Source organism: Oncorhynchus mykiss, chromosome 6 (genome assembly GCF_013265735.2).
Source record: "Oncorhynchus mykiss isolate Arlee chromosome 6, USDA_OmykA_1.1, whole genome shotgun sequence".
Taxonomy (NCBI): Eukaryota; Metazoa; Chordata; class Actinopteri; order Salmoniformes; family Salmonidae; genus Oncorhynchus; species Oncorhynchus mykiss.
This window is the reverse complement of record NC_048570.1, coordinates 65,508,526-65,522,588: the sequence shown is the minus strand read 5'-3', so window position 1 is coordinate 65,522,588 and position 14,063 is coordinate 65,508,526. Positions and strand designations below refer to the sequence as shown.

Genomic DNA, 14,063 nt, shown 5'->3' with positions numbered 1-14,063 from the left:
TATCCACACTGCTGACTTAATGCTTCCATTTCTGGTGTAACAGATGGAACGGTTTGAGTTGGAGTAAGTGAACATGAGTCAGACCATTGAGGAGTGAAAGATGAGTGTTCGGGTGGTGTGGCAAGCTACCAGGAGTCAGAGCATCTGGGGGTGGGGGGCATTTGCCTGCTGAATCATTTCCCAAACCTACATTGGCCCCGATTCTGACCATAGTTAAGCGTGCATTAATATAACATTTTTATTAAAAGTACACCGTATTTGAAGGGATGGCTTAAGAATGTACAGAAAACTCAATGAAAACAAAATGTTGGCCAGCAAGTGAGAGGGTTTTCAGCAGTTGAATTACATTTATTCCATGCACACAAGAGAACCACACCTACAAAGCCCACTATGCACCTTAAGGTAAGTCTGAATACCAACTACCGAGAAGTGTGTAGGAAAGGCGTAATTCCCCAAGTCGGAATCGGGGCCATTGTAACGAAATGACAGAAAATGTTTGAGGGTTATCCACCGATACTAACATCTAATGACACCTCTCATTGCGAGAGGCCCCTTCCGAGCAGGCTTAATCCATGCTTGAGTAACAGGCAGTTTAGGCCAGTGTAGCAAAATAGGTCTCAGCTGTCACATGGTCTTTATGGGACATTATAAGAAGTGGGGGAAGCGGTTAGTAATTAGGGAACTCCTTATGTTTTTACACTGACAAAATGTTATCAACTACCTTCCTGCACTTAGTTGTACATTTCTTGCTCTAATCTCTACGGTGCAGCTGCTGAAACACGGCTCCCCAAGTCCTGTATTATTCATGTGCCAATGAAAGTGTATATTTAAAAAAGGTCCACACAGGGATATGAGAGTAGGCCTAGTTCAATTTCACCAGCGTATTTCGCTGTCTTTTTTGTTTTTTTTCCAAATAATAGAGTTGGCCCCATGCGAAAGGAAGGACGAAGGAAATCCAAGACACACTTCACAAAAACCACACACACACACAAGATATAAAGTAAAACTTTATCATGACATACAAGTTTAAAGCCCTGAGAACCATATCTTTATATTACTAATATGAACAAAACTGAATGTGTCAATCACTTTGGAAAAGTGCTCCTCTTTTAAATACAATCAGCACAAACCAGTTTTACAAGCATTCACATCCCAATTTTGTTTTAATCAAAAGAGAAAACTATAACATCAGTAATGTTATTATTATGGACATGATAACAACCGTACAAAAATATGCACAAACCCCACAGATGTATATACGGAGCATTATACAAGCCAAAAACAACAGAATTGATAAATGAGGTATTCAATAACCACTTACATATGCACTTGTATTACACAGATCAGGTTAGATTTAAACAATTGATAATCTAATAAAATCCAAACCATCCAGGGACAAGGTTCTGCAGACTTTCAACTTCACAGTTTCCTGAGTGATGTGACCTCCTTGCCTGTAACTGATGACAAATCAAAAAGCAACAAAAACCGAACCAATCTAAAATGGCATTTAGCAAGTCACTAGAGACAGCTTTAAGGTTGTCCAAGATTTGCATTTGGATGTGTCCCTCAGTATACATGCCAATTGCATAACTTCAATACCAAATGCAACAATGACAGCAGCCCAATGCCCTGAGGTAAGAGGTCTTCAAGAGCCCACACAGACACACAATTGTAACCCACATAAGCCTGAGCTGTAAACTGAATTCCCAGTGAATGTGGTTCTAACCTGTTGCCCACCCTTGTCATGGTGTGGTCTTGGAGGACAGCACCACCTGCAGTCTCCTACATGGCGTTACATGGTTGTTACACACCCTCTAGCATATTCTGAACTTGCTCTCACACACGCTCCCTCTCTCATGCAAAGGCTGTAAGGCTACACTGTCAGACAGTCATTGACTAGACTGATTGGATAGAAAACAGACATTTCTGTTTAAAACAGCGAGAGAAACGAAAAAGGGTTTTAGTGACACCACCTAAGTGATCAAGGTAACTCGATCCATCAGAAGAAGAAAAATCAACACAAATAAATAGCATACCTTGGTTTTGAAACCAATAACATGAATGATGAATGCCTTAATGTCTGACGGAATTCATAAAGATCATGGAAATAGGTTACTCTTCAAAGGATTAAGCTTGAAGATAAAACAGTCATTCCTAGCAGAGTCATGAAAGGTTCACTGTTCTCTCACAGCTGATTAAGGCAGCAACTACATCTTTCACCTTTATTAAATGTGGACATAATATTTCATTGAGGGATTGCAGGTCTCTCTTCAGTCATTGTATATATGTTGTGGAGGTCCTGTAATCCTGACCGGTGGTCTGCGCCACAAAAGCCAACAAATAACAGCTAAAACACAGCTTACTAGGGAAGCAGGTAGCCTAGTGGTTAGAGCGTTGTGCCAGTAACCGAAAGGTTGCTAGATCGAATGCCCGAGCTGACAAGATAAAAATCTGTTTTGCCCCTGAACAAGGCAGTTAAACCCACTGTTCCTAGGCCGTCATTGTAAATAAGAATTTGTTCTTAACCGACTTGCCTAGTTAAATAAAGGTTCAATTTAAAAAAAGAAGGCAACAAGGCTGCCCACCTCAGAGATAAGGGGGTAAAAGGTTTAGAAACAGTTAAACGCCTCACATTCAACACAGATAATGCTAGAAATTAATTGAATCCAAATCATGTTCTATTAAAAATGCTGAGAAATTACCTGAACAGTATGAGAATGGAAATACTGTAACAGTGGATGTGTCGGAGGAATTTGGGAGGCCTGAACTTTGAATTGAGACAGAGAAACCAGTTGGAGAAACAGCTACCCTTTCTCAGTCTTATTCAATGTAGAGGTTAGGTCGAAGGGCTTTTTGTGCATCATACACTGTGCGACTGCAGCATAACTCACTGAGGTATATGTCAGGTGATGTGTGCCATGCCAGGCAGAACAAAACCAGTCCCAAGACTCAATCACAGGTAAGCAAAGGTCTGATTAAGATAAGGAAAGCAACATAACTAGAGCTGACAACTTTAACAGCAGGGACTATAGAAGATGGGCTATTATGAAACCCATCCTTTACCCCACTGTATCCTACCTAGTGGTTCAGCTAGCCTATTCGGCTAACCCACAGCAGCTAGCACACAACAGCCTGGGCAGGGAACAGGGCTAGTCTTTGGTATTCAGCTGTGCACTGACCAGAGGCTACCACACACCAGAGGATTACGGTGTAAAAAACTGGCCACCTGATTGTACACATGCAGAGCAATACTCTTAAATAGATTTAGTCTCATAAAATGCAGGAAGCCAGAGAAAACCAGAGGAGAGCAAGCACATCCCAGTTCAGCTTGGTATAATAATGTGCCCCCAAGAAAATCCAGCAGTCAAGTCTCTACGTTTGTAGTCCAGCATTCCGGAGGAGTCCACTCCTGTGGACCGTTGCTCGTCACAGGGACTCAAACACCCAGGTCAAGTCACGCTGGCTTTCAGCAATGAGGTATGTAGTGTACGTCTCCTTCTAGAGAGTCTGAGGTATTCTTTGAAGACAGTTTGTTAGACTTGCGCATTCTTTCGGTGGGATCCTTTTTTTAAAATGACAAAGCGAGTCCATAATAAGAGACTTCACAATGCTTCCTGAGAAAGGCCCCTCTCCCAAACGGAGAGGCGAATATGAGGTTTGAAAAGGTATGTGGTTAAAACACTTCTGGTCTGTCAGTGTTGGAGGAAAACCATTGATGGGTGGATATGTCTCTCCTCTCTGTTGAATTGAACTAGGGACACACACTGATCCCAGAGCAGGGACCAGAACACCTTCACCACCTTTCTGATTATTAGATAGATAGATGCGGGGTGGTGAGTTTGGAGCTTGCTAGTCCTAAACAGATCGGCGGATCAGTCGGTTCTTATAACATCACATTGTGTGTGATAAAATGTCCAGAGCTAATTCTGATCCTCAAAGCCTTTTAGACACAAGCACCATCTGTATCTTGAGTTAGATTGAAGATTAAGTACATCATTCCAAATAGGCTAAATGAGTGGGTGACTCCCTGGTATTGATTGTGGGAGTGACTACTGTATACGAGGTATTACATGGCGATCTGTAGGATCAATAATGTAGTGCACTCAGAAGTAAAAAGGCTACGGACCGTCGTCATGGCAACTCGAGCGTTGTGATAGAGCTACTGTATAAATGCGTAGGAGGTGTGCTGAGGTGAGTGAGGTTCCGTTGTGAAATTCCCCAAAATTCCCCTGATTTCAACAAGATCAAAAAGGATACAAAAATAAAGTTAATTCAGGTGAAGTATACTACAGCTCCTGAGGTAAAGATACCACTGCAGGTTACTTGATTTTAGGTATGTAAAAAGATAACTAAAAAAATAATAATGTTTCAAAAAACAAAACAAAAAAAAAACAAACGGCAACAAACAAAATCATAAAATAAAACTCTTCAAGTTCAGTTGTGAACACCTGTCAGTGGGTTTTGGCTGAGTGATTTGATTGTGTTTAGCATGCATTTGGTATAAGAGTCTCTGTGTGCTGGGTGTCTGAAATGCATGTGTGTTTGTGCACATGTGTGTCGAGTGTGTAAAATGCATAGGTGTGTGTGTGGGTGCATGTTTTCTTGAGATGTAATTGGGTGTGTGAATTGTGTATTCATAAATGGGTAGCCAAGGTTGACAGGAACGATGAGGTATTTGTTGTGCAACAGTTTTTTCTTGTCGATTTATCAATGTACTGTATTCATGCTAGGCCTCGGTGGTGAGGAAAAGCCTGGAGAGTGGGTGGTAGGGCGGCCTGAGCTAAGGTGAGCCACTGGAGGAGGGCTCGGCCGAGCAAGGCCCCTTGGAAGAGGAGGAGCTTGGACTGTGGCTGTGAGCAGAGGTGGCGAACCCAAACCCAGCGCTGGGTCCAACAGGGGGCACTGTGGCCGCAGTGGACACGCTAGTACCTGGTGCGCCTGACTTCTGTGCAAACAGGGTTCCTACAGGACAGAAGGACAAACGGAACAATACAACAAGATAAACAACACGACCAAATCCGTTTATTTCTGAGTGTATGTACACGCACGCTCACACACACCTGAATAGAGTGTGCCGTTGACCTCCACAGACACACTGATGCTAGCAGATCCATTGGTGGAGATGCTCAGAGCCATGTCCTGCTGCTTCTCATCTAGAAAGAAAGAGAAATAGGAAGTGTAAACCACTGTGGGCAGAAAGCAAATCCAGAACCTCGGACCAATTTAAAAAAAATCTCCAAAGGAAAGGACGCAGAAACATGGGAACTAGAATTGAACTCTCTCTATTCATTGTCTACACCGGTACTGTACAATAACATGCAGTAAGTGAGAATCAGGTGTCACGCACATTTCCTTGTGGGTGTCTTGCAGCATACATCTGCATAACCCACTGAGGAGAGAGAAACACAATCATGTCACAGTAACCCCAGGAAAACAATCTGCACTTCCCCTCTCAAAGCTTTTATTGTGTAGTAGTCATAATGTGTTGATTGTTGTACTCGGAAACACACATACAAGCTGCACCTCTACTGTGTGTGTGTGTGTGTGTGTGTGTGAGAGTGAGAGAGTGTGAGAGAGAGCGAGAGAGAGACAGACGTGGGGAATAACCAGCATGTGATAACATTAAGGCGCCAAATAAAGCATGTGTTATGACGTACATCCAAACAGCCAGAGGCTGTGCTGAAGAGGCGCAGGTCAGTGAGTCAGCTAGCAGAGTGGCCTGGGAGCCTTCATCTCTGTTGTGCAGTGACCACTGTGTTGCCTTTATAATGGCTTCTATATGTCATCCTGTATCTCACGGGGGAGCTGGAGAGTTGTGAGGGTATCTGGTGTAGGCCGTGTGTTTTTTCATGGTGCTCAGAGAGAGAGTCAGGCATCGAGGGAACTTCAGCGTGCATCACTAGTGTACTTAAATGTATGCGTTTCATTGAGAAAATAATTACTAGTGCATATCAGGCATTACTCCAGTCTCGAATACGTATAGAATGTACTGTATGTGTCAGATACAAACTGACTATGATATGTAACTGTATAGAGTGCCCAGGGGGAGTCAGCCTGGGCACGTACCTCTAGCGGTGGTGCTGTTGCCCAGGCGCAGGTTCATGGGGACCTGCGAGGCCATGACAAGCAGGTTGTGTTGGAAGGCCTGCTGCATCAGACGCTGCTGCTCCTCTGCCAGGCGTGCCATCTTCCTCTCAGGGCCCTCACCAGTCTCCAGCTTCTCCCTCAGCTGCTCCAGAGTGGCAGCCCGGGCCAGCCCTGACACCTGCTGCTGCCCCAGCGCCAGGGACATGGAGGTACCACGAGCCGCTGCCATCACGGAGGGGGTGATCTCTTCTAAAGACAGGCAGGGTAGGAGAGGTAGGATATGTTACTTCCATGGAAACAAAAATATGAGATTCATTTCAGTATCGTAAAATCTGAAGATTTATTTTTAATAAAATGACAATTTAACGTAGTAAAATGAGGCCAAAGAAAGGGAGGGAGACCTGTTGAAACAATAACTACCTATTTTAGAGAAGAAGAAAAAACACGTCAATTATGTTGGCCATTATACAGTATTTTCTGTAACTGAGCCACATTCCAATAACATCAAAGTTAAGATCAGATAAGAAAAATAGGTAATGGTAGTGATCCAGCCAGATCCCATTGATGAGGACAGACAGCTGTAATCCAGGCTGGCCGTAAAGTGTCCTGCTGTCTGTTATTAATCAGTAGTAAATGGTTAAGAGACAGTGAACAGCCCAGGGTCAAATCCTCAGTCACACTCAGACGCTTTGATCCCAAAGGGAGTGCATCGATCATCACACAATCTACAGTACAATACACACAGGAGAACAGCGGAGGCTGCTGAGGGGAGGACGGCTCATGGTTGGAATTAATGGAATGGCACCAAACACATGGAAACCATATGTTTTGTACCCCTTTTCACCCCAATTTCATGATATCCAATTGGTAGTTACAGTCTTGTCCCATCACTGCAACTCTCGTACGGACTCGGGAGAGGCGAAGGTCAAGAGCCATGCGTCCTCCGAAACATGACCCTGCCAAGTCTCACTGCTTCTTGACACTGCTTGCTTAACAGGCGCACCAATGTGTCGGAGGAAACACCGGCCCGCCACAAGGAGTCACTAGAGCGCAAGGACATCCCGGTCAGCCAAACCCTCCCCTAACCCGGACGACGCTACGCCAATAGTGCGCCGCCTCATGGGTCTTTCAGTCACAGCCGGCTGTGACACAGCCTGGGATCGAACCCAGGTCTGTAGTGACATCTCAAGCACTGCAATGCAGTACCTTAGAGCGCTGCGCCACGCAGTTGGCAGAAACCTTGTGTTTGATACCATTCCACTTATTCCGCTCCAGCCATTCCCAAGAGCCTGTCTTCCCCAAGTAAGGTGTCACCAACCTCCTGTGCTGCAGAGATTCCATAACACAAGGCCTGCCAATGAACGTAACGTGTGTAAAGTACAAAATACTTCTGTAAAGGGCTATTAAGAAATCAGAGCATTTCTTCTTGTAATACTACTCTCTATAGGCTGTGGTGTCTAATCCTTTCCAGACAATTCAAGAAAATTATCCTGTAGTTCCTAACCATTGCGACAGAGGGCGCCACGGCACTATGGATATTTCTTGAGGGTTGTGCTCCGATCAGTCTGATGCGCTCCAAAACTCGGAGCTAAACTCTCACTTCTATCTTATTTGAACCCAATAGACAGCATGGGCTTTGTTTTCCTTTTGCCAAGATGCCTACTGTGTGTTTAGGCTATATCTTAATTGCAGTATTTATTTGTATTAATACATTTATAATTATTTTCCAATCGTAACCCTTCATTTCCAGTCGTTTATTGAGAAGTTGTTGATCCTTTAATACTCACCTTTTTTGAGAGTGTGGACGGGTGACGCCAGCAGGCCGTTGAGGCTCCCAGCGGCCCCCGCCCCCAGTGCAGACAGGTGCATCTTGGGAGGGGAGAGGATGTGAGGGGCTGTGCTGGGGGAGAAGCGGAAGAGGCTGCTGCTGTAGCTAGGGCGACGGCCCTCCCGGCGGTTACTGTCGATGGCCGCCTGAAGCTCGCCTGGCGAACTTAGACCTTTCCTCTCACACTCAAAGGGATACAGGTACTTCATGTACCTGAATGAGACAAACATTAAGATGGAAGATACGATATGCCATTTAGCAGACCAAAGCGACTTAGTCATGCGTGCAGACATGGTCTTCAGATCAGAGTACACACACACACACACACACACACACACACACACACACACACACACACACACACTATATTTGCAAAAGTATGAGGACACCCCTTCAAATGAGTGAATTCGGCTATTTCAGCAACACTCGTTGCTGACAGGTGTATAAAATCGAGCACACCGCCATGCAATCTCCATAGACAAACATTGGCAGTAGAATGGCCTTACTGAAGAGCTCAGGGACTTTCAACGTGGCACTGTCATAGGATGCCAAATTTCTAACAAGTCAGTTTGTCTAATTTCTCCCCTGGTAGAGCTGCCCAGGTCAACTGAAAGTGCTGTTATTGTGAAGTGGAAACGTCTAGGAGCAACAATGGCTCAGCCGTGAAGTGGTAGGCCACACAAGTTCACAGAAAGAGTGCGTAGCGCTTAAAATCGGCTGTTCCAAAATGCCTTTGGAAGCAACATCAGCACAAGAACGTTGGGAGCTTCATTAAACCAGTTTCCATAGCCGAGCAGCCGCACACAAGCCTAAGATTTCCTTGAGCAATGCCAAGCGTCAGCTGGAGTGGTGTAAAGCTCGCCGCCAATGGACTCTGGAGCACGCTTCACCAATCTTGATGCTACAGCATACAATGACATTCTAGACGATTCTGTGCTTCCAACATTGTGGCAACAGTTTGGGGAAGGCCCTTTCCTGTTTCAGCATGACAATGCCCCCGTGCACAAAACAGAAATTGTTTGTCGAGATCGGTGTGGAAGAACTTGACTGGCCTGCACAGAGCCCTGACCTCAAACCCATCAAACACCTTTGGGATGAATTCGAACGCCAACTGTAAGCCAGGCCTAATCGCCCAACATCAGTGCCCCACCTCCCTAATGCTCTTGTGGCTAAATGGAAGCAAGTCCCTGCAGCAATGTTCCAACATCTACTGGAAAGCCTTCCCTGAAGAGTGGAGACAGCAAAGGGGGGGACCAACTCCATGTTAATGCTCGTGACTTTGGAATGAGATGTTGGACGAGCAGGTGTTCACATAATTTTGTTGATGCAGTGGCAGAGAGGTCAAATAGCTACCTAACAGAGACCATGGTATGTAACAGCCTGAGTGTGCAGTAGCATTAGCAGCATAGGTATTTTTCCACCTCATAAAAATGTATAAAAGCGAAGCGCATAATGGAGAGAGAGAGAGAGAACACCGAGGATCAATACAGAGTGAAGAGCACTATCCATTAGATAAGACCAGTGGACCGTTGCTGCTGGAGAGAACAGGCAGGCTGAGTATGCTAGCATTAAAAATACATAAAGGTTCATTAAGGCTCTCTGGTATACGGGCAGTAGTACAGAGAGCTAAAGCCCTACACAGGGGCTTACAGAACGCAGAGCGCTCGACCCTCAGTGAAAGCCCACCTCAATTGTTGTGAACTCTGGCCCAAATCACATCACAAAATCTATTGGATCAATGGGCTCCTCACACGTGTGGTGTAATGGATGGAGGAGGGAATGCAGTGAGAGAGGTGAGTAGTTAAAAGAGAGGGATGTACACACACACACACACACACACACAGTCAGGATGAATGGACACATGCAGACAGACACAGCCTTCATAGAAAGAGAGCGACACAGATACACACCATAGGGACACATGACAAAGCAGAATGGGGTAGAGAGAGAGAGAGAGAGAGAGAGAGAGAGACTTACTGTGTGCGAAGGGTGAAGGCAGCAGAGGTGATAGAGGTGGGCAGACTGAGGCCCTTGGTGATCTCTCTCCAGATCTTCTTGTTGATGACCTCCACCAGGCCGCCCTTCTCCGTCACCAGCTTGTAAAGCATGTACAGGTCCAGAACCTGCTTGGCCATGATGGGGATGCGGTTCACTGGAGTTCCTGAAGGTAGAACCACACACATCAATATGGATCCAAATATCCTGTTAAAGTGACATTGCTGAAGGAGCTGGAATGGTGTGGATGAAGAGGTTTGTTGCACATTTTAACAACTTTTTAAAAAAGTTAATATTGTTTTGTTTTTTCCTCTGAATATTTTCATAGCACTGTAACACGCTTTGAGAAGTTAATTGTAACAGAAACAGTACGTGATCTTCTATTATTGAAAGTACATTTTTCACCCCACATTGTTTGCTGAAACAAATACCCAGATGATATCGTTACTGCTCGCGGTGACAGAGGCCCATAACTCAAAGAGCCGGTTGGATTAGACTGGGAAACGGAAACACAAAGGAATAAAAATGACAAAGAGAACATATTAGCCAAGTTAAGGCAAAGACAGCTGGACCTGGAAAGAGGGATTTGCAAACAACAAAGTGAACCTGCTCCAGACTTTTGATACAGGTGCATTAATCTGGTTAACAGCTTATCTGCAGTAAAGCGTGTAGAAAGTGTGTGTGTCGGAGGGGGGGGGGGGGGGGGGGGGGGGGGGGGGGGTGAGGGGTGGGGAGGTGTAACCCTGGCCTAGAAAAAAGTGCTACGCGCCACTCTCCAGTCCTGACATGTCGGGGGGGATTGTAGGCCTGCTAATCTTTGGACAGGGGGGGGCATGGATAGCCTGGTATAATGAAGCTTATTTAGGGGATTGTGCAGAGTAAATCCACACCCCTCTGCTGTTAGCTGTTGTGCTAGTGCTGCCCGGGGCCTAGTGCAGAGTGGCTGCTGAGTAGAGAGGACGGCCAGGCGGAAGCCAGGCCAGCTTTGTGTCACAGTGGTTAATAGCAGCCAATCCTCCCAGCCTCCGCAGGATGCTAGCAGCTCTAACCTGGAATAAGACCCATTAATGTATTTTTCAAATAGCAATATGATCAGGCCAGGAGAGGAGATAAGCCCTGGTCCTGATTCAATGTCTCAAGTTAGCAGCAGCCAGTCAGTCCAGTCTTCCGAGGCACAGGTTGTCTTTAATTAAACCATTAGAATCGTTGGCTGACTGGAGGACACATGGGCTAGCTTGTGTAAGTGTTGCTAGCTAACTCTGGGGCTGGGTGTGGCTGCAGAGGCATAACCTCATCTCATGTCAGAGAGGAACATGTGTTGTAAAACACTGCAAAACCTTATGACTAGGGTTGCACATTTTAGGGAATATTTTGGGGAACTTTTCATGGGAATGAACGGGAATAGATGGGAATTAACAGAAATATATGCAAATTAATATGAATACCATTTAAATGTAATGTTTTTTTGCATTGGATATATTTACCATATTATATGGAGACAAACAAACCTTTTACTTTATCATAAGTAGACATGATTGCAAATTATTAAATCCAACCAATAGAAATAAAAAACTATTTAGCTACGAATTGAACTTCAATTAAATGAGTTGACTTATGGGATAATTTCACTGAACAACAAAAGAAAGGGAATATTGAATGATCTCCATTGATCCATCGCATCTCCCAAAAACGTTTTACATCTGTAAAATGATAGTCTACAAACTAAAGCTTAATTTGTCTTCCTCTCAGGCTTCCATATCTTCTCCCTGGATCTCCTCCTCAATGTCTACCTCTTGAACATCAGACTCCGAGGCCTCATCTTCACTGTCACTTTCCAACCTTGTTGAGGATGGCTTGTTGTCAGGCTCAAAATGCCTCAAATTTGTAAGGATAGCCACCAATTTTTCAACCCTTGTATTGGTCAGCCTGTTGCGTGCTTTAGTGTGTGTGTTCCCAAACAAAGACCAGTTGCGCTCTGAGGTGGCTGATGTTGGTGGGATTTGGAGGATGATGGAGGCAACAGGGAAAAGAGTCTCAGATCCACAAAGTCCCTTCCACCAGGTGGCTGATGAGATATGTTGGCACGACTGTCATATTACATCTCCATCCCAAAGCCCTTGCTTGGAAGTGTACTTTGCCAGACTGCCAAGATCCTTGCCCTCATCCAGGCCAAGGTGGCGAGACACATTAATGATGACACCATAGGCCTTGTTGATCTCTGCACCAGACAGGATGCTCTTGCCAGCATACTTGGGGTTCAACACGCTTTTTGATGCATTTCAGAACTGCAGTTTCCTCTGCTTGGAGCAACAGTGAAGTGGGCAGGGCAGTACGGATTTCTTCTCTTACATCTGCAAGCAGAGTCTGAACATCAGACAGGATGGCATTGTCTCCCTCAATCCATGCAATGGCTACTGCTATAGGTTTCAGGAGTTTCAGCCAGCTTACCACTCTCTCCCAAAATACATCATGCAGGAGGATCCTCTTGATGGGGCTGTCCATATGAGCAGACTGATATGGCAATTTCTTGGAGACTCCTTCCCCTCAAGGAGACTGTCAAACATGATGACAACACCACCCCAATGAGTGGCAGCTTCAATGTGGTGCTCTTATTCTTCTCACTTTGCTTGGTGAGGTAGATTTTGAAGGGTCATCAAGTTATAGCAGCAAACCTAACCATTTCCTTGGCTCTCTTGTAAAGTGTATCCATTGTTTTCAGTGCCATGATGTCCTTGAGGAGCAGATTCAATGAATGAGCAGCACAGCCAATGGGTGTGATGTGAGGGTAGGAGCCCTCCGCTTTAGACCAAACAGCCGTCATGTTCGCAGCATTGTCTGTCACCAGTCCAAATACCTTCTGTGGTCCAAGGTCATTGATGACTGCCTTCAGTTCATCTGCAATGTAGAGACCGGTTTGTCTGTTGTCCCTTGTGTCTGTGCTCTTGTAGAATACTGGTTGAGGGGTGGAGATGTAGTTAATTATTTCTTGCCCACGAACATTCGACCACCGATCAGTAGATGATTGCAATACAGTCTGCTTTCTCTATGATTTGCTTGACCTGCACTTGAACACTGCATCCAGCAAATGAGTAGATAAAGCATGTCTGGTTGGAGGGGTGTATGCTGGGCGAAGAACATTCAGAAATCTCTTCCAATACACATTGCCTGTGAGCAGAGATTAACCAGTTGCATACACAGCTCGAGCAAGACATTCATCAGCATTTCTCTGACTGCGTTCCTCCATTGAGTCTAAAAAAACTTCTGATTCCAGGAGAACCATGAGTTGTTGCTATCGATAAGGTGTCTGATTCATCATTTTCACTTTGAATGGAAGTAGAGGGACTTTTATCAGAGGTTGCGTGTTGTGAGTGCTGAGGGAACTTTGTGCACTTGGTCAGATGATTCTGCATCTTTGTTACATTCTTCACATATGATTTGGCACAGTATTCGCAAATGTACACAGCTTTTCCTTCTACATTAGCTGCAGTGAAATGTATCCACACATCAGATAGTGCCCGTGGCATTTTCCTGTAAAGATATGAAGAAAAAAAAGAGTAAAAAAAACAACAAATACAATTCCATGTACAGATAAATAGTTAAGCAGTTAGATTAAACAACTCATTTGTAAGATAAATGTTTTAAAATGAAACATGTATGGAAACAGGTGAATTAACACTCCTCAGTTAGCAGGCTCAAGCAAGCTAAAACCCACATAGTAGCAAAAACTAACTAGCATAAAATATGTTAACACAATTTGCTGTAGGCTACTATTTACTAGTTAACAAAAAATCATGTGTCATATAAAATATATTCACCCCACCCAGTATTGAAATCAAAACTTACCAGAAAGCATGTAGTCCTTGGCTCAGACAGTGTAGTAGTGTGGGCTCAATAGCATCTCATTAGTGTGCAAGATCTTGAGAATCAGCTGTACAGTACATGTGATGGAAGAATGCACTGTGCATGCAGAGGGTTGCAATTCCATTGAATTGGGGATAGTTTAACCAAAATATGCCACAAGGCCTAGAATTGCCTCATGTGTATGCCACAAAAAAAAGTTTCACTGTTATAAGCTAACTTTTTTGATGAATTTAAGCAAAATTCCCTAAATTCCCAGGCTTAACTTCCCATGGAAAATTTCCAGGAAAATGCC

General features: G+C 44.5%; 1 protein-coding gene across 2 annotated transcripts in view; it reads right to left on the bottom strand.

Annotated features, from left to right (window-relative positions):
- Positions 1-990: 990 nt before the first annotated feature.
- LOC110526363 (AT-rich interactive domain-containing protein 3B) overlaps positions 991-14,063 on the bottom strand; it is an 80,507-nt gene continuing 67,434 nt past the window's right edge. Inside the window, exons 5-10 of one of the 2 annotated variants that reach the window (XM_021607267.2) lie at positions 9,893-10,076; positions 7,875-8,128; positions 6,067-6,336; positions 5,348-5,389; positions 5,061-5,153; positions 991-4,962 (exon numbers count right to left, since the gene is read on the bottom strand). In XM_021607267.2, coding sequence (XP_021462942.2) covers positions 4,781-4,962; positions 5,061-5,153; positions 5,348-5,389; positions 6,067-6,336; positions 7,875-8,128; positions 9,893-10,076 — 1,025 coding nt within the window. In that variant the 3' untranslated portion in view covers positions 991-4,780. The remainder of the gene's footprint in view (positions 4,963-5,060; positions 5,154-5,347; positions 5,390-6,066; positions 6,337-7,874; positions 8,129-9,892; positions 10,077-14,063) is intronic. The other variant, XM_021607268.2, reaches the window with a different exon arrangement.